The 25,940-nt window shown below is 38.9% G+C and overlaps 3 protein-coding genes across 4 annotated transcripts; 2 read left to right on the top strand and 1 right to left on the bottom strand.

The window, feature by feature from the left end:
• The first annotated feature begins 472 nt into the window (after positions 1 to 472).
• Positions 473 to 2,160, top strand: lsm5 (LSM5 homolog, U6 small nuclear RNA and mRNA degradation associated). The gene is made up of 5 exons (XM_015013417.2): positions 473 to 580; positions 1,149 to 1,244; positions 1,399 to 1,426; positions 1,847 to 1,919; positions 2,005 to 2,160. Exons 1-5 carry the CDS (start codon positions 535 to 537, stop codon positions 2,035 to 2,037), a joined length of 276 nt encoding a protein of 91 aa, XP_014868903.1. The 5' UTR covers positions 473 to 534; the 3' UTR covers positions 2,038 to 2,160.
• Positions 2,161 to 2,202: 42 nt separating this feature from the next.
• On the bottom strand, positions 2,203 to 7,870 carry psme2 (proteasome activator subunit 2). The gene is made up of 11 exons (XM_015013416.2): positions 7,633 to 7,870; positions 7,356 to 7,388; positions 7,205 to 7,267; positions 7,033 to 7,119; positions 6,149 to 6,197; positions 5,973 to 6,070; positions 5,130 to 5,198; positions 4,976 to 5,043; positions 4,837 to 4,891; positions 4,658 to 4,744; positions 2,203 to 2,481 (listed from the first exon to the last, which is right to left on the bottom strand). The coding sequence occupies exons 1-11, from the start codon at positions 7,678 to 7,680 to the stop codon at positions 2,401 to 2,403; spliced, it is 738 nt and encodes a 245-aa protein (XP_014868902.1). The 5' UTR covers positions 7,681 to 7,870; the 3' UTR covers positions 2,203 to 2,400.
• Positions 7,871 to 8,278: 408 nt separating this feature from the next.
• On the top strand, positions 8,279 to 24,813 carry rnf31 (ring finger protein 31). 2 transcript variants are annotated; one of them, XM_088001588.1, is made up of 24 exons: positions 8,279 to 8,476; positions 9,941 to 10,146; positions 10,951 to 11,097; positions 11,788 to 11,943; positions 12,039 to 12,095; positions 12,169 to 12,295; positions 12,905 to 13,066; positions 13,148 to 13,304; positions 13,375 to 13,520; positions 14,644 to 14,780; positions 15,023 to 15,289; positions 15,413 to 15,745; positions 16,265 to 16,450; positions 16,540 to 16,746; positions 17,379 to 17,552; positions 18,476 to 18,574; positions 21,375 to 21,464; positions 21,572 to 21,686; positions 22,416 to 22,528; positions 22,625 to 22,738; positions 23,204 to 23,252; positions 23,330 to 23,426; positions 23,851 to 24,016; positions 24,101 to 24,813. In XM_088001588.1, the coding sequence occupies exons 2-24, from the start codon at positions 9,943 to 9,945 to the stop codon at positions 24,146 to 24,148; spliced, it is 3,351 nt and encodes a 1,116-aa protein (XP_087857714.1). In that variant the 5' UTR covers positions 8,279 to 8,476; positions 9,941 to 9,942; the 3' UTR covers positions 24,149 to 24,813. The 2 variants fall into 2 exon arrangements, with proteins under 2 accessions (XP_087857714.1, XP_014868890.2); XM_015013404.2 differs by having other exon boundaries at positions 14,644 to 14,765.
• The last annotated feature ends 1,127 nt before the right edge of the window (positions 24,814 to 25,940 follow it).

The raw sequence follows: 25,940 nt of genomic DNA on the forward strand, positions 1-25,940 counted from the left end.
TGTTTTATTTTTGGAAAGAGTACAATGCAGGAATTCAAACCACCTGTACACCAATGTATTTGTGTAAATGCAAATGAAATTCATTCTATTCGATTCTATTTCAATAAAGACATTTTATTTTTTCTACATGGTCCTTTCTCCTCCAACTAAATAGATGCTATGAGCTAAAATAAACGAAAACGCTATGAAGATTAAAACGTTACATTTTGTTTCCCTGACTCGACAGAGAACTATCTTGACTTTTTGATGCCTTTTCTTTGGAAATGTCGTCATACAGCAACTGTTTCAACCAGCGCCATCATGTGGAGTCAGATAAGATCTCCCAATGAAAATGTTTTTATATGTTAAAAAAAAACTGTTTTTAAAAAGAAACTATGCTAGATTTGTTTCCCTTTTTTTTTTAGTTAAACCACTATTATTTGATAGACAAAGATATATAAGCCACTATAAAATTGATGTTGGCATGTCCGATTACTTTTGCCTGATTAAAATTTAAATCTTCGGTCGATTGCTTTTGACTGTTTTCGATTCAAGATGGCGGCTACACCAGCAACGAATCCTTCACAGTTGCTCCCACTCGGTTCGTAATAATCTTAATTTCTGTGTATTTTTGTGATTCAGGTAGGAGAACCTCCGGATGTGGGTCAGAAACAATGCGATGTTTTTATTTTTAATTTATTGTGACGCAGCCACGACGAGCTTAATGTTGGAGGGTCAGATGTGAAAATGAGTAAAGCTACCATTTATCAAACACACGTTTTGAAAATAAGACTAAATTAGACAATAAAGGGTTTTGAACTGCATTCTATTTCGAAAAGTATATTCACAGAAGCAGAACTTTTCCAAAATGAACGCCGCTTTAACTAATTAGACACCTGTGTTCCTGTACAAATGGTTGCTCCAGTAGCAGTCAGTCCTGCAACGAATCAGAAGAGGCCTCTTAGTGAAGACTGTCGCAAAATAACTTTCATGACATGCTAACAGCTCAATATCTAGGTAGCAGAGATGATATTTCACAGTAACATGGTCCTGGATGACACCATTAGGTGTTAGCTAGGACTGCTAATCCACTTCATTCGCTTTTGCTGCTCCTCCTTAAATCTGGTATGAAAATGTAAATGGCATAACAGTTGTAACATGTTTTATAGAGCTTGTGGATAAATGTATCGGCTCCCGGATACACATAGTGATGAAAACGGACAAAGAAATCGTCGGCACGCTGCTCGGCTTCGACGACTTCGTCAGTATCCTTTCTGAGACTCACACATGGGTTCTGGTCTGAAACCACCAGGTGTTTGGTAGGTGAGGGCTGGATGACAGGACTGTGCAGCTACACCTGTAGCCACGCCACCTACCTGGGAACCCTCACAGTTCTGCTCCTTAACTCTTGACTTTCAGACATGGTGCTGGAGGATGTCACTGAATTGTAAGTTATGTTTACACATCCATCCATCCGTTTACCTGTCCATCCGTTTATTCATCCATTTAATTATCATTCTATCTCTGTTGATATCTATCCATCCATTTATCCATCAATATTCATCCATCCATCTATTCAGCCATCCATCCCTTTATCCATTCATCCAACCACCCAGATTCATATCCATCAATTCTTCCATCCATCTATTCACATTAATTCATTCATCCATCCATTTATCCATCATCCATCCATATTCATCCACGCATGAACATGGATGGATGAACATAAACATTAATGGATGATGGATTACGTAATTCAACCATCAAAATGGTCATCCATCCACCCAGATCCCTATTCATCCATTTTTCACTTTTTCTGGATGTTCTGCTCATGGTTCTGATCCGGTTCGGTTCTGGTCCGTTGCAGTGAGATCACCCCGGAGGGAAGGAGGATAACCAAACTGGATCAGATCCTCCTGAATGGGAACAACATCACCATGGTAACCAACATGGCCGTTGCTTGCTTTCGGTGGAGCTGCATTCCATTTCTGAGTGATTCACCCTGAAATGTTTCCCCCTCTGCAGCTCATCCCCGGAGGAGAAGGACCCGAGGTGTGACCGCCCAGCCGCCTGCGTTCGCTCCTCACTTTCTGATACTCTCTGATTTTGTAAAAGGAAAATGTTTTTTGTTAAGTCTTTTTTTTTATTATTTTGTGTTTAGTAAATAAAAGATGCATCATGTTGGGCTGTTTTTGTTTCAAATAAAAGAGAATTTCCAACAGCTTAGAATAAAAAAAAAGTTCTTTATTTATTGACGAGTTCAATTTAGTGCAAATGTTGGATCAGAAATGAAGTGTTGCAGCAAAGTAATGAAGTAATGAAACCAACATCCAAGTAATTATTTTAGGACTGTAGAGGGAAAATTAGGAAACTCCGGTCAGACTGGATTCAGTCGCACAGCATGGATTGATTCGTTGACGATCAGTACATCGACGACTTCTCCTCTCCCTTCGGATTGGTCACCTTCTCCAGGTTCTTGATGATGATGTCATACAGCTCAGCCTGAGGAAAACGGATGAGAGAAATCATGATTCACTTTTTAGGCTTTTCAATGGATGTAAGCTGCTTTTTTACTCTTATTTAGAGGAATATTTAAGCTGGATGATACATTTATTTTCAGTTAATGGAATTTTTGGATTTTGAAGGATTAAATTTTGGAAAGTTGGAATTGTTTTCCCCATAAATCAGAGTGATGTCAGCATGCCCAGGGCGGCCATCTTGTTCTACATCTCTGTATTTGGACTTTGAATTCAAGTCAACTCCACCACAAAATACTAATATTAAGTCAATATTACAATAATAAAGTTAAAGACATTACTTGAAGAAAGTTGTAAAATTAGAAAAATAAAGGAATTAACAGAATTAATTTGTAATATTAAGAAAGTAAAGTCATAACCAGAATAAATTTACAATATTGCCACAAAGTTATGTTAGCTGAAAAAAGTCCTAATATTACCAGAATAAGTCTGTAAAATTAGGACAATCGTGCAAACAACTGTATATTTTGAAAAAACTACACTCACATCAGACTTTGATGAATTTGTTTTTTTTTCTCATTAAAATAAATTTTTTTTCTGATAATATTCTGGTAAAATTGCGACTTTATTCTGATAATTAAACAAAAATTTCAGTAGGTTGGCCTTACGCCAGTATGCAACTCAGAGAAAGTTTGAAATAAAAGCCACTTTTTGAAAATATTAAAGTCAGAAATTCAATTTAGTGTAATTTAATATGAGGCCCAACAAACTGTTTCTCTGTAAACCAGGATCAGCAGTGAAGGAAAAACTGCTGTGAAATTTTTTTGGTGAGTTTCCTGACAGGCAGCATAAACAGGGAGAACAGGTTATGGCTGGGAGGGTTTCAGTGACACGTCTGGTATATTTTGTGTTACTGATGTAGCATGAAGCTTCCAGACATTTTTTAATCATCATATTTTGTGGGATTTGTTGCCATGATGACATAAATAAGGGTAAGAAAAATGTATAAACAAATCCTTTGTATTATTTTGCAAAGTAAACACAAACACTTCTGTTAAAATATGAATCCATTATGAAACCAGCTACTTGAGGACACTGTTTGCATTTAAGAAATACGATCTTTACTGCTAAACAGCATAAAATAGCTTATTTATAATAACATTTTTATTTATGTCAATATAACAGTAACAATGCAACAATATTCTAAGTGGGATTTTTAAACATTTTTATTGTTGCTGCAATAAATCACAAATCCACAATTAAATAAGATTTTTTCACAATAAATGATAAACTGCATTTGCTTCAAGTACCAAAATAGAATAGATTAATAATACTGGAACATTTCCCAGTAATACATACATAGCACACATATTTAATTAAAATCATCATGTTTATTTAACTTTAATTATAGTGATTGTTCATCCACTATAATTACAAGTAAATAAATACTATATTGATGAGTTAACCACTTAGGTGTAGTTCTCATATAAGTGGATTATACATCTAATAAATGTATAAGGAAGGTTATATTGATACGTTTATACTTCCATCCATTCCCTTTAATATGTAAAACATAAGTTTTGACATTATGCTTCATGCTGTAAGTGTTTTTTTTTTTTTTTTGTATACATAAAAAAAAATAACATCATTTGGTCACCAGCGTCAGGTTGCCACAGATTTTCTGAACTGGTTGCAAAATTCTGCCATATCATAGCTGCAGCTCTAACGCTGCGTTCCATTTAGAGTCAAAACTTGGAACGTCCGACTTCCAAGTTGGAAGAAAAAAAAATAACTTGAACACCCACACACACGTTTTATTTATTGCCATAATAGTGTTGGCTATCAGTAGAAGGGAGGAGTTGGAAACATAACTGGAACGCAGAAAAGTGGGAAATTACGTTCCTCCGACTTCCCAGTTACGATTTCCAATGTAAATGGAATGCAGCATGTGGGTATTGCTGCTTTATATCTGCGCCCAAGTGTCAAAGGAATGATGCAACAACAACATTTAATCTCAAGCTATTTCATGCCTTCTGTGCTGAAAAGGACTCACTCACATCGGCATGCTGGATGCTTGAAACAATCATTAGGACATTTAGATGCTTAGTTTCTTAAGTGTGTTTCACAACTAAGCAAAGAAACTATAACATTACAGCTTAATTATGAGTTTCCTTATATTCAAGTATTTTCTATTTACTTACGTAAAATCCACGGATGTCCAGGACGATCACTCTGATCTCAGAGAAGATTGCTTCATCCTTCTCATGAACAAGTGAGCGGTAGTCCATCTGACGGCAGAAAGAAGCTAATGTTTTAGCACAAAGACGAAAACATTTTACATAAATTCCCATGTGTTTATCCAAATTAAACAGTTTTGTACCACATGAGTATCTTTGGAGGCTTTAGCAATGGCGTCACCCCTCTCTGAAAAGTACCTGTTCAAACAGAAACAACCACAGCTGAGCACTAATATATACACTACTGGCATGCTTTAAAGAAAAACCTTATCCTCATCGTACTTGTTGATGTTGGTCTGAAAACCATCAACTTTGGTCTTAACTGCAGCAATTCTCTCCAAGATCTTCTCCTGTGGTTCAATTAGAGATTTCAAGTTAAGCTTGCAGGAACAGCCAAACCTCGTAAAATCAACGCAAGGCAGAAGAACTGACGTACCTGGATGGCGACGCCAAAGTCATTTCCATCCTCTATTTTGGGAATGAGGTGCTGGATCCAGCAGGAAACCTGCAGGCATCAAATGGAAACATCAATGGTTTTTCTTTGTTGTTTTTTATTTTAACTATTGATATTAATTACTAATTTATTCAAGTATGGTAGAAATACTTTTAAACTTTACTAAGATAAAAATTTAGGTTTGCAAAGGGGGAGCCGACTTTCCCATCATCCAGACTGAGGGTCAGGAAAAGGTCAGCTAACATCTATGCAGACCACACATATGCTGGACATGAACTGTTCAGAATTGTTGCTGCTGCCAACAGATGTACGTCCTTTATTTTTCTTTTAAGTATGATTTATTTCTGATTTTTAACAATGATAAACACCATATAGAGACATTGAAGTAGACCTGAAATAGTAGTTAGAAAAATAAAAAAACAGTAAATGACAAAAAAACAAAAAAAAAAGATGAAACAAAGCACACAAAACCCCCAGCAAATACTATTGCAATAAAATGGATTAAAAGTAAAATCTAAATTAATTAAACAGAAAGCAAATAAAACAGGGGATATAAAGGGCTTTATGTATTCTGTGCTACTATAATTGTTATAAGAGTTAGATAAAGGCTGTATGCCGTTACAACTAGATATGCTTTTTTAAAATTTATTCTAAACCTTATATGTTTATAGCTACACTAAAGTAAAAAATTAAATTTAATTCCTTGTTTTTGCCCACAATTTTGAGCAATAAAACTGATTCTTTGCTGAAGTAAAAGATAAATAAATCTGAGCATCCACAGTAATTATAGTAAAATCCAAACCACTGATAATCTGTTTTATATACCGCCAGGATGGTTTCTCTGAGATCCATGATCTCCGGCTTCACTTTGTCCAGAAGCAACATGATTTTCTCGTTTCCTTTGATGTAGCCACATTTTGGAGCTGAGGGAAACAGAAACAACAGCTGAAGGGATTTTTCTCCTACTACACAGAAATACAGAATCTTCCAGGACGTTTTACCTTTCTTCTTCTTCTTCTCTTCCTCCTCGTTCTTGTCTGTTTCCATTTCCTGGAAGATAAACGGCAGAAATGTCAGACTTTTGGGTTTATGTGAAACCAGGTCGTCCTTTTGTGCAGCTGTTGCTTGGGAATTTATCACTAATAAAACACAGATCAGCTTATAGAGAAATGCATAAAATCTAGTACATATTTATTGCACCGTAATTATAGAGGGTGCCAATAATTCAGGCACCTGTTCTTTTGGAATAAAGTATTTCTCATCGTTTAATTATTAGTTTCTACTGAATAAATATACAAATTACAGGTTAAATGTTTTTAGGATGATGCAATGAACAAAGCTTAGAAGGAAAAATAGAAACTAAACAAACCAGTTGGGAAATATACAATAATAGAGAAGTGAGGAAGCCGTTATTAACTCTTTATGTCAGCAATTTTTCTAGCCCTTTTTGCATAATTTAACAGTTCTTTCCATGTTGACCCAAATTCGCTTATATTTTAATTTGGACATGAATTTACAGAAGCTGATGGGTTGGAATCAACTTTCTTTTCTTTAGCTAAAATGCTTGAAATTGTGTTTTCAGTGACTCAAACCAGAATCCTAATTCATACCATAACTGCAAGAATCAAAATATACTCAGTTTTTACTAAAGAAGCAAACATGTGACAATTATTGGTTTAATTGCCCTTCAAACCTCAGTAATTCATGATTAGTGCTGAAATAAGTTGAATTTTGCTGCAAAGACACAAACTAGACTACTATAAAACTACATATATGAAGGGCTGAAACACATGAATATGTGACTGCTGTCCACAAGGAAGCATGCATAAATAATAGAAACTAATTCAAATTGTTTATGACTAAAACAAAGGAATGAAGGGATCACCTCGTCTTCTGGAGCAGGAGGATCTGGGATGGGAATATCCAGAGGAGCCTGGAGTGAGGACATGTCTGTGATGCTGAGAGCATCATCCTGGGAAAAACAAAAAGAGAAATTTAATTAAAAGTCACCCTGGGGGGATGAATTAAAACAATAAGAAATAGTTTGTATACTGAACCCTGAGGAAAGCGTCCAGCTTAATTATCTTCCCAGGAATAAAACTGGAAAACAGATTTTCAGCCTGGAATCACAAAACAAACCCATCAGGAGCTGCAGGAGGATTAAAATGGGAATTATTTCAATTTTCTGGACAATCAAGGGACACCAACCTCATGATAAATGGACTGGCGGAAGTTTTCCACCTGTGTTAGAGACAAAAAGAAAAATAGACCTGCTGAGTCACGTTTGCAGAAATCTTTCTGGATTTACTTTCGCTTTCCTCTGAGAAACGGGACTTTCCGCCGCTTTTACGCTCAAAAACAACTTCATTTTACATTTTATTACAACCGACATTTACAAAACCTGCACAAAAACCGAGTTTCATTTAAAAAATAAGTGTCAGTCCAACTCTTTACGTCCTGCCCCGATCGGAGCAGATCGACTCACCTTGACTGCGTGGTCTCTGCTAATTTTCAGGGTTGCTGCCTTTGACATGATGAAACTTTACCGCTTTAAAAACAATAAGATTTAAAATAAATAAACCCACAGAATGGATATTAAATATATATTTTCTATGCGGCTGCAGCTGAGGTCTGTTTGTCTCCGTGGGTGTTAGATATTTTATTTCCTGATTCAGTTTACTTTCGATTAAACCTCGCACCTCCCACCGACAGTGTCCCTCCTCTGATGAAAGTAGTCCCCATACGACCTGCGCTGAAAAGGTTGATACTGAGCATGCGCAGTAGAAACAGGAAGTCAATATGCCTCCATTAGCGTAACAAAAATGATCTGAAACTAAACTACAAACAAACGAGACGCGTTTATTAGTAGTATTTATTTTTCACATTTCCAACACGAAGGCAATTCAAAGTGCTTAAAACCAGTGCTTAAAAGTGATTTAAATGAAAGAAAATCAACAAACATTACATTGCAAACTAAAGGAAAACGTATTCATACCATTTTCAATGTAGTTGTCATGAATAAAAACACTACATTTTCCCGTTTTTACTTTAAAACCGGTTTAAACTGGCTTTTGGCATTTAGAAGCAAGACACGACGGAAAATCCGCTTTTACTTTGAAAAACAAAACAAAACCCAAATCGGAAGTAGATTTTAGTCTGCAGTCCTCAAATTTGTATTTCCGCATGAACAGTTCATCACACACGGACATAAGTGTCTGAGCAAGATGGGAGTTTTTAAAGACATTATTGAGACAAAATGAAGAAATACAAACAATACATTTAAGCGGAAGCAGAAAAAACTGTGAAAATCAGTAGAAAGAGCGACAGCGGTGAGTAAACGAGCAAAACAGCTAGCTTGTTGTTGACTCTGATTTCAGGTTTCACTTTCAGCTGAACTGACATTGCTTTCTTAACTTATGATCTAACAGCGTTGTAACACAGTTATTGAATGTTTCATTTAATTTAAATAAGCATCACTGAAACTGATCCTTTCGCTTTTCTCAGCTGTTTATTCCTGTAACTAATATTAGCCCGGGTTGGAGTTTCCCATTATGTCATGTTCAGAGTTAATTCAAAGGTATTCAAACGGACACAGAGGCTGCATACCATAAATGTGAAATGTTTCTTGCTAAAAATGTTATTATAATGACATGAATAGTTTTAAATCTGTAGTTTCATTTAATGCAACAGGAGAAAATGATTACTACAAAAAATGTTCTTTAAATATGGTATAAAAATTAGTTTCCTTTCACAGGAATAGAGCAGAGATGAGTCTTCAAATTTGTATTTCCTGGATAACACAATTAGTTTCTGAGCTCTTCTTATCAACCTCATTTACTTTTGCCACTCCTCTTTAAATCTCTGTCTGATACTGACTAAAAAATAAGTGAAAGAAAAGCAAACGAGAGCTTGCAAAGTTAATAGTTGCAAACATTTTGTGAATTGCTCTATTTAGGAAAACAAAACAAAAAGTACTGATTGAAGGGAGATTTCTATAAAATAGGAAAAGAGAGTATATAAAGCTAATGGGATAAATATCTATCTGGTGTTCAGATGAAGAAAGAGACACAGCTAAACACTAAAACAATTAGACACAGGTACATACTATGGGAAGTAATAACAAAAAAATTAATTTAAAGATTGTAATAGAATTGTAATAGAATTAATTTCAGTAATAACGTTTGAGTAATTCAGAAGGAAAGTTGGTGAAAAGGATCATAATTCATGTTAGTATGAAAACAAAGACATTTTTAATGTTTAACAAATAAAATGCAGTTATAGTTTCTGCAAACATGGAGTCAGAGGAACCAGTGACATCAGCTGCATTTCCATTGCAGATGTGTGGAAAACTTTATTACATGAAAAATGTAAAATAATAATAATAATAATTTTGCAATTGCAGTGTTTCCATTAAATAAGAAAAAATTAAAATCATATATCAATAAGTTTGTTTACGCTATAAGTCAGTAAAAAACATGCTGCACCAAGATTCTCCAACTACTTCCTGTCTCTTCTTCTTCGTGGTTTTTGCCAGTGGCTAACATCCGGTTGTTGATCATGCGACTCGTCAGATATGAGAAGAGTGTTTCCTTTGGAGTTTTGTGAAATAAACCAATTTCGATACGGCTAAATCATCCTAGGAGCAAAACACTTAATAAAAAGCATGTTTTTTTATTAAACTGGCATTTTTCCAATGTCAAATTGTGCAATTATGTTCAGCAAAAAAAGCTAATCTGTGCCTTACAAAGCTGTAACAGTTTATTTATCTAACTGGTATCTTTTTTCCCCGGCAGCGATGAGCGGCAGCGCCGAGTCGCTCCAGATGGAGGAGGTCCGGCAGAGAGCCCAGTCCCTGCTGTCATCGTCGGGTTTAGCCCAGGATGTGAAGGCCGAAGTCCTGACGCTGGCCAGCCTCTCTCTGCCTGTTTCAGAAAAGTACTGCCATCTGACAGCGGAGGAGATGCTGAAGGAGAACACGGCGGGTCGCAACAACCTCGAGGTTTCTCTTCTGTTCCTACTGCATCCTGTAACGCAGCTGATGATTTCTGTTGTTCCTTATGCAGCAGTGGGATCGCAGTTTACATCTGTCTCGTTAATTTTTAGCTTTGTGATTCACAATATTAGGAAAAATGTGTTCTATTTAAGTAGAGCTTATCAGTTTACAGCACAGGTGGGTAGAGTACCCTGAAATAATACTCAAGTAAGAATAGCACTACATCAGCATAGTTTACTGAAGTAAAACCTCAAGTAAGAGTAAAATAGTATTTGGTAAAAAGTTTAGTAACTGATCAAACGATCGTTTATTTAACATTTATAAATTACATATTCAGAAGGATCAAAATATAAAGCTAAGTGGAAATTTTGGTATTTTAAAGACCAAAATGACAATAATTCAAATAAGTAATGAAATATCACAAAATCAGGCAAAAGAAAATGTTTCCAAATCATTTTCTTTAAATAAAAAACTTATGAAACTTTAACAGAAACTGCAGGTGTGTCTGTGTCTGGTGGATTTTTGGCTAAAACATGTTTGTTTTTCATTCAGTGGGAAGAAAATCCAGAATTTTTACTCAAGTAGGAGCAGAAACACTTCGTAATGAAACTACTGAAGTAAAAGTAGAAAGTACAACACTGTTAATACTCGTAAAAGGAAAATTAAAAAATATATTTTCCAGAGTAAATGTAATCGGGTAAATGTATCTGGTTACCACCTGCCTCTGGTTTGCAGTTGAACGTCAACAGAATGAATGTAAACAGATTGTCATGTTCATGTTTTTTCCTTTGGTTCATTTCTCCTGGCCAGGTGTCGGAGTCGTTGAGTCGACTCGTCAAAGCTTTGAGCATCCTGGAGAAATACGGCTGCAACCTGACGAGTCCCACCAGGCCCAGATACTGGAGGAGCGTCAAGCACAACAACCCTGTCTTCAGGACCACCGTGGACGCCATCAAGGTGAGTAAAATCCACAGACGTTTCTCCAGACTAACACCATCATGCTGCGCCGCCAGGCGTTTGTTTATTTATTCTAAACTAGTTTCACTTGTAGAGGTTTGCAGTGAGACTCATGTGAACAAAGAATAACATGTTTATATGTCACACATTCGCTCATTACGTGTTCTGGCAGTGCTGCAACTCCATAAAGACAAAGTAGAAGAGAAATATATTTTGATGTCTGAGATAAAAAAATATAACACATATAAAAACTGAATTAAGAGCAACAAACTGTACAGTAAGAGCAAAATTACAACATAAAATACTGTATAAAAATGGTGTCCTCTAATCCAAACAATGTGTAACTGAGTAGAATAATTAAAAACACCAGACTATTTACAATAATCATAATAATCTATGAAAAATAATAAAGACCTGCGGAGGGTTGAATTGATTAATTGTAATGAATCAATGATTGAAATAATCATAAACTACTTTAGTAATCCATTAATAATTAACTGGAGTCAAAAAAGGCAATTTGATGAAAGAAGAACATATTCAGAGCAGTAATTCAGCAAAAACTACAAAAATAAAACATTTTGCATTTAAGATGGGAATAAAACCCTCATTACTCTGTAAATACGTTCCACCCAGAACTCCTCAAGTTACAGTTTTAGCTTTCTCTCTGTCGTATTTCGTTTTGCTCACCAGGGCGGCCGCAGAGTCCTGTTTCTGTACGGATACACCAACCAGCAGATCGACGGCCTCAGCTTCCCGGACGAAGTCACCGAGCCGGACTGTGACGTCGTTGCCGCGGTGACGCTGGAGGTGATGACGCTGCGCACCGAAGTGGACATGCTTCTGAAAGTCAGTTCGGCTCCTGGGAAAACCCGCTCTTTGTTTCTCTTTCTGTTCTGGATGAGAAACCCAATAACTTTTTGTTTTGTGTTTTGAACCTCCAGGGCATCCATCCTCACCCAGAATGCTTCAAGGACATCATCCCGGGTCTCACCCTGCAGGTCGGGAGCATAAACGCATCCCAGTCAGCTAAACGTCAGGAAACATCCTAAATGTTCTGCATTTCCTCTGCAGACGGAGCAGACTGACGACTCAAATCCGCCTGGAGACGACGGACAAGGAGATAAACCTCAAGCTCCGCCCCCTTTAGTTAAACCTACTCCTTTGCCCCGGCAGACTCAACTTCCAAAACCACCAGCAGGTGAGTCTGTGTTGCACCATGAATAAAATGAAAGGAGGCCTAGAGGTTTTCTGGAGAAAATCAACACCTATACTAGAAAATATTCACGTCTCAGTTGAAGTTTCGCAGCTTCAAAAGCCTGAAATGAGCTTTTATCGTCTGCAAAGTCAAAAATAAAAACATTTGTTTAAAGGTTTTAATTCCCTGGAATCCACGTTTTTCATCACCTTCTGATAAAACTGTCGTTATGTGTTTTTACCTGTCTGCAATTATCGCAACTAAACCAGGAGACCTTCGTCTCTAGATGATGCCACTGACAGCTGCTAATACAAATTCAAGCTCAACAGCTTAAAATTTACATCCTTTCTAACATTATTTTCAAATGATACGAGCTTAGGATAAAATAAAATAGTGATAATTAACATTATTGTAATAAAATAAACTCAAGAAATTGAGAAAAAAAACTGCTATTGCAATTTAAAAGCCTTATAACTTGGTGACTTGGTCAAATTAAATTTAGGAGGGTAAAACAACCTTAATCTCATCACAAAAAAAGTTTGATACAGTAAAAAGTTCCTCATTCCAGGTTTTTGTTCTGCTCTAGTCTTACTCTGTCTCTGCTGTCTTCAGCGCCCCCTGCAGTCGGTCAGTGTAATCTCTGCGGCGGAGCGTCCACACTCGTCTGTCCGTCCTGCGAAGACAACCCTTTCTGCGACGCGTGTGACGACCTGTTTCACCGCCACCCCTCCAGAGCCAATCACAAGCGAGACAAAATACAGAAAACCCAGACAGGTGCGTCACGCTGCTCCACAGAACTGATCCAGAAATGCTTCATTTGGATTCTAGATTTCTGAATTTTGTCTTGTTTTGCAGAGAATTGCAGCATCTGCGGCATTTCTTCTGTAAGCATCCAGTGCTCCACCTGCATCCAGAGGCTGTGTTTGAACTGCGACCGGCTCTTCCACTCCCATCCGGACCGCAGGGGCCACAGCAGGACCAACCTGGCCGCTGCTGCCGCCGCTGCCTCCAGGTGAGCAGAGCGCACCTCGACGCATCGCTGTAAGAAAACCCGGTGCTAAGTGTTGCTCTCGTTCCCCCAGCCTGTCTCTGTCTACCTGGGAGTGCGCTCACTGCACCACCGTGAACGAGATGCGAGTCGTCCTCTGCACGACCTGCGACCGCCCTCGACTCGCTACTCCTGCCATCGCTGGCCAGGACGGTTCCGGCCCGACGTCACAGAACACCGGTGGGACTCGGATACACGAAACTCCAACACACCAAACCAATAGGTGTCATGAACTGGACGGAGGCTTTCTGTGGTGTCCAAACGTTTTGTCCTCAAAAAACGTTAAAAGCATTTGTAAAATCACAAAATCTTTCAACAAGCAAACATCTTGGCACACAAGAAACAAGACAAACTAACTTACAAGTAACTTGTCAGCAAAAATAGGAACTTGTTTTACGTCAGTAATTCCTTAATATTGTTGAAAAAGTTCTAGTTCCACTGGGAGATTACTTCACTTATAATGAAACATGTTTTCCCATCTACTTTTTCTTTAGCTGATATTCAAGACTTTTTTACTTAAACTTATTTATCTGGCTGAAAAGCCATTTATGAGTTAGTTTTGTCTTATTTCACGTTTTACATTAGAAACTAAACAAAAATACTTGGTAAGATTTTGTGTTTTTGCAGTGCAGACCTCTTTTTTTACTTTCTATTAAATTTATTTAATTTTCTCAAATAATAAACTAGAACATGTAAGATTTAAATTTTTTTAAATGCTAAACATAAAAATGGTTGTTTTATTTCTATTTTTCTCTGAGCCAGTCGGAGTCAGGTGTTGCTGGATGTTTGTGGTTCTACAAAATTACAAGTTCAAAAACCTGAACAATGAAGAAGAAACTTTTTTGTATCAAATTTTTTTGTAATTTTAAGATTTTGTCTGTAAAGTTTGTTGATCTAAAGGAAATGGGGAAAAAACTGTTCACCTGTGTTTACAGCTAAAACTCGGCTCATTCTGGAACCAGAGGGCCACAAATGGCCCTCGGACCATATTTTGAACGCCTCTGGTGTAGACACACTTCTTACATAAATATTGAGGCGTTTATCCAATTTGATTTAACAAAAGCACAAAATGTTGGGAGAAAATTATATGAAAAAAAGTAAATGTAAGCATTTGTGTGTTAGGAGTTAATCAGCCTGATTCTTTATTTTTTTTATTTTTCTGACTTTTTACTGTCCCACTAAACAGATTTAATTGGTTTCCAGTTGAATTGCATTGGTGTTCATTATAGAACTGCGTGTATTTGAGGATTCCTCCAAGAGAAAATCTGTTCTCATTACAGAGTTTGTATTTGTTTTCCCTCAGAGTGGCAGTGCAAGAGCTGCACGGTGGTGAACCAAGGCAGCAGCATCCTCTGTGAAGTGTGTGAGCGCCCCCGCCTGGCCACTCGCCCGCCTGTCCCTCCAGCTGCAGAGTCTGGATCAAAGGTTTCTGCTGACGATGTCAGATTTCTGAGTTTACCCGTTTTATGGATATTTATTAGACCTGATGCTGTTTAAATGTCACTTTTCACTCTGTGGGAAATGAAATGTTTATAGCATCAAAGTTTACAAAATTATGGGATTAAATGTTTTTATTTTTGCTTTTTTTTTCTCATTTTGTGTCTAACTTCCTGTTGGAGCGCTCCCTGGCGCCCTCTGGTGGTTTAGTTCCTCTTATATTTTATATATTTGTGTTTTTTCAGTGGACCTGCCAGTTCTGCACCTTTGTGAACTCCAAGCCCTCGGCGGTGTGCGAGATGTGCAGTCTCCCTTGCAAAGACGCATCTGGCGTTTCTGCGCCACAGCCGCTGCAGCAACCACTGCAGCAATCGCTGCAGCAGCCGCCCTCCTTCACCAAGGAGCAGCCTGACCTGGGTGCGAAGCCGCAGCCGAGGCCCCGAGCCAACCTGGACCTGAAGAGGCAGAAAACGATGAGGGAGGACGGACTGGCACTCATTCACCAGATCAGAGTAGGAAACACGCTCCTTCCTTCCTTCCTTCTTTGCATCATTCTCTCCTTGTTTCCTTCCTTCCTTTCTTCTTTCATTCCCTCTTTTTGTCCTTCCTGAACTCTGATCCGGTTTGGTCTTCAGGAAGCGGAGAAGCGTGGCGTCAGCCCCGAGGAGGTCTATGCCGCTCTGAGCATGTGCGGCAGCAGCAGCATCAACCCCTGTGACTGGCTGACCTCTGAGCTGCCGCACCTGCTGGACGAGATCTGCGCCATGGCCGCCTCCGTCCAGCTCACCTCCAGGCTGGGGAACGGCAGCACGGCACTCTCGGTGGAGAGGGACGGGCCGCCACCGGAGCAGAACGCCGCGCCCGGCGGCGTGAAGCTGTCCAGAGCCGAGGCCAAGCTGGCCTGGCTGGCAGCCGGCGGAAACAAGGACAAGGCTGTGAGACAGCTGCTGAGGGACAGACAGGTCAAGGTAGGAGCCTGACAACGGTTGCTATGGAGATGAACCACTGGGCAGCTCTTGTTTAGCTCAGTTTAGGAAAAGTTGATTCGAGGGCTGAAACGATTAATTGGATTGAACTCGATTAATCGATAAGGGAAATAATCGTCAACTACTTTAGTCACCGATTAATCACTAACTAGAGGCAATTTGCTGGAAAAAAAACATACTAAGAGCCGTAATTAATCCAAAACTTTAGATAAATTATACACATTTTGCAATTAAGATTAAAAAAAGAACATATTTTTCTGTAAATAACTGTTGTAGATTGATCCGGTTCAAATTCACTGAAGTAATTTTATATTTTTGCTTTGAGACAATAAAATGTTTATTTGCATCTTTTAATGTAATTCTAATATTTTATTAAAAAAAAAAAAAGCTTGAGATTAAATGAATCATCTGTAGCATGTGCCATTTTCTATCTGATTAATCGTCAGAATAAACGATTAATCGATTAGCTGTGATTGAGATCTCTTCTTGTTTCGTGTCCAGATGAGGGAGCTTCACTCCCTGGGCTTCCAGGACATGTCGCAGTGCGAAGAGGCTCTGCGGCAGAGCGGAGGGGACATCAAGGGCGCTCTGTCTCTGCTGCAGCGCCCCCTAATGGAGCCGTTCCACCAGCGCATCTGGCTGGACCAGCCCGAGCCGCCGATCAATCCCAAACACCCGGACAAGCAGGTGACTGTCCGTCTCCTGAGACGTTTGTTGCTCTGGAAGGTTTTTGTTCCTGCCTCACGACCCGCCGGATATCTGCTGCTGCTTTTCAGAGGATGTGCCGGCGTCTGCTGGCGCTGTACGACCTGCCCAGCTGGGGGCGCTGCGAGCTCGCGCTGTCGCTGCTCCAGGAGCCGGATGTGAACTACTCCCTGGAGGACGTGGTGCAGGCCGTGAAGGAGTCTCACGACCGGGAGTTCATCCGGCGTCTGCTGAACACCGAGTGTCCCGTCTGTCTGAGCATCTTCCCCCGCAGCAAGGTCAGTCAGTCGGACTGGCAATTGCTGCTCCTTCACATAGATATATGCACTCAGATCAGTCTCACTATGCACTCAGATGTATCGCCACCCTGGTGGGGCTCAAAGCTAATTTTTAGAACAACATTAATGTTTTTCTTTTGCCTGATTTTGTTATTTAAAATAAATATTTTAATTTTGGTCCCTAAAACTCCTACAATTCTTGAGTAGACTTTTTGCCAAATACTTTTTTTACTTTCTTGGAGAACTACTATCGATCTTTACTTGAGGGAAAATATGTTGAAGTAGTTTTACTCTTGGGTAAAACTATTGGGTATTTTACCAACCTCTAACTGTGTCTGTGAGAGAGACATTTCAAAGCAAAATGTTATATTTTAGTTTAATTTGTCTCTGTTGTAGGAAGTAGAATATAGTCACAAGACTTTATTAATAACATAAATTATATAATCATGTCTTGTTTTAGTTTCTTTGTATTTTTTAAATCTCCAAAGTGTGGAGCTGGAAAAGTTTGAGAACTTATCTGGAAAGGTGCTTGAATTTCACCCTGGGATTAGTGTGCTGCCCCTGGTGGTTCCTGCAGAGTAAGCAGCATCTAAACCTCGTTTATTTTTTGTTTTTCCCTGTCGCTGCTGCAGATGCAGTCTCTGACGTCCTGCCAGTGCTCTGTCTGCCACGAGTGTTTCCGGCAGCACTTCACCATCGCCGTCAGAGACAAACACATCCGGGACATGGTGTGTCCCGCCTGCAGCGAGCCAGACATCAACGACCCCGAGCAGCTGGACAGCTACTTCTCCACCCTGGACATCCAGGTGAACAGGGAATGAGAGAAAAAAAACGTTTATAATCAATCTGTGTACTAATGGTTTCACTTTTTCAATCAAATTACTAAAAAAAATCTGCAGAAAGGAAGTATAACGAGACACAATCACACTAAAAACCTGTGGTTTAGTCTCAACTTTTAAAGTAGATTTTACCTGATAAAGAGTCAAAATAAGTGGTAAATGTTAATTTATACAGATTTACAGACAATATGATCATTACAGCTTAATTATGGCCAAACAAATGTAACAGAAAAACGTTGCAAAAGAAAAATGCTTCAATCAGGGACAAAATGCCGCAGAACGGCAGACGAAATGCCACAGAACGGCAGACGAAATGCTGCAGAACGGCAGACGAAATGCCGCAGAACGGCAGACGAAATGCCGCAGAACGGCAGACGAAATGCCGCAGAACGGCAGACGAAATGACGCAGAACGGCAGAGGAAATGCCGCAGAACGGCAGAGGAAATGCCGCAGGACATCAGAGGAAATGCCGCAGAACGGCAGAGGAAATGCCGCAGGACATCAGACGAAATGCCGCAGAACGGCAGACGAAATGCCGCAGGATATCAGACAAAATGCTGCAGAACGGCAGATGAAATGCTATTGATATGTAGTTTGTGATTAATTAATTACAGACCCTTTAGCTGACTAAATTAAAAACTTTAATCCAGTTTTTGTGTTGGTGTGTTTTGGAGGTTGCATCATACATGTGTTTGTATCACATCTTGCTGTTTTCTGCACCTGTATGACGACATAATTCTGTCTAAGGAAAACACAATGTTTCTGAAAATGCTCTGGAAGGTAAAGCTGGAGATCAACAAGTCAACAGGTCAAAAGTTAATGAACCTCAGTGTAACTGAATCTTATTTAACCGAAACATGAACTGAATTGTTCCTTTTTTGTTCTGCAGCTGCGTGACTGCCTGGAGCCTGAAGTGTACGAGCTGTTCCACAAGAAGCTGACGGAGCATGCGCTCATGAAGGACCCAAAGTTCCTCTGGTGCTGTCATGTGAGTCTCTAGAAACATCCAGAGCTCAAATCTTTCCTCTCTGCGTTCATCAGCCTGAGATCTGCTCCTCCACCTCCAGATTACTGATGTTCACGCCTTCATGACAAGCTCAGCTGCAAATGTTAAAATTAAATTATTTTACAAAATACGAAAAAATCATTGTGCCCGGCAAAAACAAAAAATCTTACCACATATTTTTGGTCTAATTTATAGTGCAAATATCTTAAAACACTTGAAATAAGAAAAAACAAACTCATAAGTAACTTTTCAGCAAAATAAAGTTAAGTAAATAATTCATTAATATTGACAAAATAATTTTGTTCCATTGGTAGATTTTTCCACATGTAGCATGGGAAAAATGTCTATCAATAATCATCTGTCAATACCTTTTGCCAATATTAAGGAATTACTGACTTAAAACAAGCTCCTATTTCTTAGTTTTGTCTCATTTCAGGTGAACTAGGATATTTGTCTAGAAACTCGACTAAAATTACTTAGTTTTGCTGTTTAGTTTTTATTAAAAACTATATCTTTTGATTTAAACAGTTGCACATTTCTTCCCGTTTACTAAACAACTGAGTGATATTATAGTGATACTGTGTGGCCACAGCAGGTCCATCATGCCCTGAGGAGGTGGAAAAGTACAAATATTTTATAAAAATCTACTTGGATCCTCCTGTTATGAAACAAGTTCATGTCCAATTGCATATTTTGCCAATTTTTAATAAGACTGCTGATTGAAATGCATTGAATAACTTCCTACTGTTCACATTTGTTTTTATACTTTCCTTTCCTGCATTTTCTGTACATTGACATGACGTTTTACAGTATGCACAAAATTAACCATTTTATAAAAAGTTAGACTTTTAAATACCAGTTTAATCAGCAAATGTATTTTACTTCAAATATCTTTATCAATCAGGGGAAGGATCAGGTTAAACTTTATACAGAACCGCCTGCAAATAGTTTAAATCCATGATGAATCCAAATCCAAAAGACTCATAACTGATGATTTTAATAGTTCAGACACCAAATATTCTGTAATATGCTGAATAATGACCTTTAACCTTACTGAGATCAAAACCACTATCAGAAGTAATTAAAATGAACAAAACTTTCTTCTTCACAGCCTTTCATAAGCATAATTAAATTACCCTGACCTGATGTAACTCTGGGAACAAACATTTGGAAAAAGTATGGGAACAAAGTCCATACCAGGTGTGGGGCTGAATCACCAAAGTGTTCAGGTCAGAGGTTAAGTAGTTCCAGGTAATATTTACATACACAAAACGGAGCAACCTTCTATGAAGAGAAAGGGAAAAAACAAAAGATCTTACTAGTACTAGTTCCATTGGCAGATTATTTAACTTATAATGAGACATTTTCCCCATGTAATAATTTATCTGCCAATGAAATGAGAACTTTTTCATCAATATTAAGAAATTATGCCTCTATATCGTGCTGAAAAGTTACTAGTTAGTCTTATTTCAAGTCTACTAAGATATCTGCACTAAAAACTAGACCAAAATTACTTGGAAAGATTTTGTTTTTTGTTTTTGTAGTGAGGTAAATAGATTCAGTATCAGTAATAAAGCAAAGAACACAATGATAGTACAGCAGATTCTGTTTGATTTGGGACTAAAACTGCAACATCTATTACATTTCTGGCTGCTGTGGTTCTCTTTCTCTCTGCTCTGAGTGAAACCAAAAAAACCCTTTGAGCAACCTGTTCCCCTCCTCACCTGAGGGGGCGCTGCACTAGAGGAAACAACACAAAACCCCCTGAAGAAGACACTGAACGCAACTTCCCGTTTCATGAAATGTAACAAAAATGGAGAGGCGTCAGATTTTTGTGTTTGGAGGATTTCACTATAGTCTTTAATAAAAGACCAAGAGACATTTCTCCCGTTAGTGCTGGAGTAGTAGTTGATTGTATTTACCCAGAATTCCTTTGTGCCATAATCCATTTCCTTTGGTACAGTCTGCACTATAAAAAAAACAAACAAAAAAACACCCAGCCGTTATTTTGTCAGTAAGTTAATGTTTTTTTAGTGTCTTGATTCAAAAACCTCTGCAATGTAACGTCACAAATCAGCAGAAACTGCCGTTACCTAGCAACCCCAGCAGAATTCCACCCATTACCTAGCAACCCCAGCAGAATTCCACCCATTACCTAGCAACCCCAGCAGAATTCCGCCCGTTACCTAGCAACCCCAGCAGAATTCCGCCCGTTACCTAGCAACCCCAGCAGAATTCCACCCATTACCTAGCAACCCCAGCAGAATTCCATCCGTTCCCTAGCAACCCAGGTGGAGCTTCAGCATGTTTGGTCAGCTGATTTTACTGCTGTATGCGCTGTACAATGGCTGCTGGAAAAGACAAGAGTTTTGTTGTTGACTTACCATCCAGGAGCCATTTGCTGCATTTCTTGTTGGTTGCACATGAGGTTCTACTTCTGCTTTTCAAAGATGTACGGTGGTATAATTGCTCATCCATTTTCAAGTGCAAATGTAAACGTGGCCACCAGCAGCTTACTTGGATTTAACGTGACAAGATGCCCTAAAACAAAATAGGCAGAACTGAACAGACTAAAAACTCATCATTTTATGCAGAAACTGTTTTGAGCATGTTTTGCCTAGGCCATAGACCGATCCTAACCTGTTCAAGGAAGTTGAAGTTCTCTGTTACTAAAACTAAATGAAATAGCAAATAGGACACAGTTTTAACACAAACTTACAATAAAATGAAACAAAAACTAGAAGACAAGCTGAACATTTCACTCCCTTTTTCTCCCCCTCAGTGCACCTCCGGCTTTATCAACGATGGAAACCAGCTGAAGGTCACCTGCCCATCCTGCCGCAAGAGTTTCTGCGCTCAGTGCAAGAAACCGGTGAGTCTGACCTCAGCAGGAATGTGTGTGGGAGTCGCTCGTCCTCCTTCAGCGCAGATAAACATCTGAGGAAGCGCCCCCGCTCAGCTGCTGTGCCTCTGTTCCAGTGGGAGCCTCAGCACCAGGATGTTTCCTGTGAGCAGTTCCAGCTGTGGAAGAGGGAGAACGACCCGGAGTACCAGAGGCAGGGCCTGGCCGGCTACCTGAGGGACAACGGCATCAGTAAGTACGACACCGCTGCATCAGCAAGCAAGAAAGCAGCAATTATCGTGAAGAAAAACATTCATTCAGTCTACAGGTACAGCTTAAAAACTTCAAATATCATGAAACTCATATATAACATAGATTTACAGAAATGTAATTTTTTTCCTTCCACTCAATTTTCTGGGAATATACTTGGATACAGCATTCTGTGAATAACTAGCTTCTTTAGCGATGACTTTTTGTGTCTTCCCCATGATGCTGTCACAAGAAAATCACCAATTCAATCTACAGGTGCAGCTCAAACATTTTAAATATCACAAAACTCATATTTTAGAGATTTATTACACATGGAGGGAAATATTTCAAGATTTTATTTCTTTTTTTCTAATTATTTGTACCTCGGAAAATTAGAATATTGCATAAGATCAATAAAAAAGTATTTTAAACACAAATGCCAGGATTTAAAAAGTGTAAATTTTCCTCCAATACTTTTTCCTTCCACTCAACTTTCTGGAAATATACTTGGGTACAGTATTCTGAATAACCAGCTTCTTTAGCACAGAAGCTAAGAATAACATTTCCCGTGTCTCGTATGGGATTCCAAGTTAGTTTTGTCTTTTTAAAATTAACTAAGATATTTAAACTAGCAGCTAAACCAGAACTAGTTGGTGATATTTTGTGTTTTTCCAGTGTTCCCAGTTAAAGCATTTCTTCTTCTGATCTGACCAGCGTGTGTTTTTCTTGCAGCCTGTCCGGAGTGTAAGTTCCAGTATGCGCTGACCAAAGGTGGCTGCATGCACTTCACCTGCTCCCAGTGCCGCCACCAGTTCTGCAGCGGCTGCAACAACCCGTACTACAAGGTGGGTTCCCATGACGACGCATCAGCCTGGATGGGGTTAGCGACGCGGCGTCTGGTCCCAGTGTTCCCAGTATTTTGGTGTTTGTTCCTCCTGCAGATGGAGTGTAAGATTCCTCAGTGTAAATTCACTGGCCTGCACGCCCACCACCCCAGAGACTGTCTGTTCTACCTTCGGGACTGGGACGCAGACCGGCTGCAGGCCCTGCTGCAGGTAACTGGGAGGAAAGGGGAACCAGAACCCTTCCCTCCAGGACACGTCTAGGCTGTTCATGTGAGATTCAAGATTTGAAGCAGAGTTCCTCTCTGAGTTCATGGAGATGCTAAACTGGGATTAGCATCTCCCAGTTTAGCATCTCTTTTTATACCATCGTCGTCTTTCCTCATATTTTATCCTTTTTGTTTTCCTGTTTCGTCGTTGTTTTCTTTTCATTTCCATTTTAGTTTTCCTTTTCCTTTTCTTCCTTTTGTTGTGTTTTCCTTTTTCTTATTTTTTCACTAAATAAAAAAATAGAAAAAAATGATATTTTTCCCTTTTCTTTTCCTTTTTTCTTATTTTATTTCTCTGCCTCTTGTGTTTTTAGCTGAAACATTGAAGTTATTCACATCAGGAGTTGATTTAAAATCAGTTCAGTTTAATTAAAAAGTAAATTTAATTTCCTGTCTTGTTTCCCACCAGAGGTGCGGCGTGGCCTTCAACACGGATTCTTCCAATGAGACCCCAACTGGTGAGTGTCGTCCGGTTCTGGTGTGGAAATGATTTGGACCTCCTGGAGTTTCTTAACGCTCCGGTCTCTGTGCGCAGACGCCTGCGGCGTGATGGAGCAGAAGGACGAAGGCGGCCAGCCGGCCGACTCGCCATGCGGCCTCCAGACCCAGCCGGGCCAGGCCGGGCTCTGCATGTGAGTCAGCAGAACTGGACAGAACCTCTGGACGGTTCCTGCTTGTCGGGTCGAGCCCAGAGGTTCTGCAGCGAAGTGAAGCTGCATTTAGGATTGGGGGAAATAATTCCTATGTATAGTGATATGGTAAAGTTAAATACTCTAAAGCTAATTGGATGCCTTTATAACTTCAAAATTTAAGTTATAAATTAACTTCCTCCTGACACTGATTTTGTTTTTTAGTTATTTAATAAAAATGTTTTGGAAAAAGAAAACGGAGAAATCTGAAAATATTTGGGTCAAAAGAACGACTGACGGTCCGACAAGTTGATTAAAACATCCAGCCGGCTGGATGCATCCAACCAATCATCCAACCATCCATCCATCCATCCATCCATCCATCTCTGACTGAACCCCTCTGAGTCTCAGGTTGTTTTTCCTGCAGGAAACACTACAGGGAGTACCTGGTGAGCCTGATAAACGACCACTCTCTGGACCCGGCGGTTCTCTACGAGACCCAGGAGCTGGTTGTGGCCTGCCAGAGATACCTGGGCGACCTGAAGAAAGGAGACGGGGAGGACGACAACGCTTTCAGCGCCCGCCTGCTGAAGGTTCGGCCCAGACAGGATTAAACTCACCTGCTCTAATAAACCCGGAGACGCTGCTAATCCAACTGTTCTGTTTCCGCTTTGCAGAAACTGATGGAGGTTCCTCTTGGAGAAAAAGTTCCTCGAAGCAAATGAGCTGAAGAAAACCCTGGCCTGCAAAAAACTCTTACCAAGTATCTCTATCTGGTTTCTAAGGCAGAGAATGTCAACATGTTTTCAGTCATTAATATGGATGAAAAAGTTCTAGATACACTAGCAGATAAATTCACCTGTAACAAAATATTTTCCTATAACTTATATAGAACTAGAACTTTTTCACAGTATTAAGGAATTATTCACTTAAAACAAGCTGCTGCATTTTGCTGATAAGTCGGTTTTGTTTTATTCCAAGATATTTGCTCTAGAAACTAGAATAAAAATATTTGGTGGGACTTTGAATTTTTTGCAGCGTTGACATCTGATTGATTATTCCATAGAAATCATATATTTATAACCAAATATTTGTTGGGTTTTTTTGGTGAAGCACAATCTATTTTAACATTTTATGCACATTTTCTCTTGTTTTGTGCATTTTTAATTGGATTTAGTTAAAAATTTAAGCTGAAGTAATTCACTGTGTTTGTTGTTGTGCAGGAATCGGACAGTTTTATTTCTTACACTTGAATAACGAAGCTAAATGAGGGGAAACAAATGAAAACATTATGATTTTGGTGCAGATGTTAAATTTTTTTTCTTGTTTGGTGTTCACATGATGACATCACATTTAAAACCAGATCAATAAATGGTTCAAAATGGAAAAATTGAGGAAATTCTCATTTTTATTTACTGCTTCTTTCTTTGTTATTGGAAATGTGAAGAAAAATGAAACGTGTCATTTTTTGCAGGGCTTTGTAAAGCCGTATTTAACTGAATAAAGCTGTAAAGTAACTGAGGCTGACGCTGTGCAGCCAGACACATTACAGTCATTAGTGAACAGTCTCTCCACCCCCTGCATTTCTGCCAGATGATGCAGCATTCTGGAGAAAAGCTGGGCATATTGCAAACAGCTGGGCGTTCTCCACTGTAGGAAAAGACCAAAATGACCCACAACACAAATATTACAGCACCTATGGGTTATATTTGACAAAACTATTTCAGATTAGTCTGGATTACTGGAAAGAGAATCAGATAACTTCATTTAGGTGGAGTCACATGAGCTCAAGTGAAGCTGAAATCATTTTAAAATAGGAGCTTTGATGCTTGAAGTCATTCAAGTCTTTGTGTGTTAGCAAAGGTTACCTTAACTAAACGACTCACTTTGCCGCTTCTATCCACGGAAACTGAATCCTGGATTAAGTCCAATCCCTCTGATTGGGACATCTGAAGAAAAGCAGAGAGATCTGAGTCCTGTGTGTTGCCAACGCCCATCACAGAGGACCAGGATCCAAAAAACCTTTGAATTTCTTCAGCCAAAGTCAACAAACCCTTGAACAGATAAACCCCGTCTGTTGCTTTCTTAGCAGGTTTTCCAAAAACGTAAGCAGATGATACTCTAAGTTACTTAAGAAAAACATTGACACTATGGGCAAAATAAACCAACAAAGTCAAGACGATGTATTTTAACTAACAACTGATAAAAATCAGAAGTGTTTACAGAAACCAACAAACTAACCAAGATCAAGTATAACAATGAGATCAATAGAGATCCAGCATGTATGAGAGAAGCTATGAACAGAAAATGTGGACTTTTGAACCATTATCTGTATTTACTAACTTTAAAGCCTCAGAAACATGCATTGTATTCATGCTGGTTGTGGTGGTTATATAAGTACATTAAACAGTTTATCCAACTGAACTATAAAATAGATAATTTACACACAAACTGATGTTTTCAAGCATCTATTACAGAATTAGAGAATTACAGCAGACTAATAAAATAAACCATTTT

Source organism: Poecilia mexicana, unplaced genomic scaffold (genome assembly GCF_051168715.1).
Source record: "Poecilia mexicana isolate PSO_F unplaced genomic scaffold, ASM5116871v1 scaffold_20, whole genome shotgun sequence".
Lineage (NCBI taxonomy): Eukaryota > Metazoa > Chordata > Actinopteri > Cyprinodontiformes > Poeciliidae > Poecilia > Poecilia mexicana.

Coding starts and splice junctions, on each gene's coding strand:
- lsm5 (XM_015013417.2), top strand. CDS start 535: ATGGCGGCTACACCAGCAACGAATCCTTCACAGTTGCTCCCACTCG. Junction 581..1,148: donor TTCACAGTTGCTCCCACTCG/GTTCGTAATAAT, acceptor CATGTTTTATAG/AGCTTGTGGATAAATGTATC. Junction 1,427..1,846: donor CTGGAGGATGTCACTGAATT/GTAAGTTATGTT, acceptor GGTCCGTTGCAG/TGAGATCACCCCGGAGGGAA.
- psme2 (XM_015013416.2), bottom strand. CDS start 7,680: ATGTCAAAGGCAGCAACCCTGAAAATTAGCAGAGACCACGCAGTCAAG. Junction 7,389..7,632: donor GCAGAGACCACGCAGTCAAG/GTGAGTCGATCT, acceptor TCTCTAACACAG/GTGGAAAACTTCCGCCAGTC. Junction 7,120..7,204: donor AGCTGGACGCTTTCCTCAGG/GTTCAGTATACA, acceptor TGTTTTTCCCAG/GATGATGCTCTCAGCATCAC.
- rnf31 (XM_088001588.1), top strand. CDS start 9,943: ATGAGCGGCAGCGCCGAGTCGCTCCAGATGGAGGAGGTCCGGCAGAGA. Junction 13,305..13,374: donor GCTGCCGCCGCTGCCTCCAG/GTGAGCAGAGCG, acceptor TCGTTCCCCCAG/CCTGTCTCTGTCTACCTGGG. Junction 23,253..23,329: donor TTCCAATGAGACCCCAACTG/GTGAGTGTCGTC, acceptor CTCTGTGCGCAG/ACGCCTGCGGCGTGATGGAG.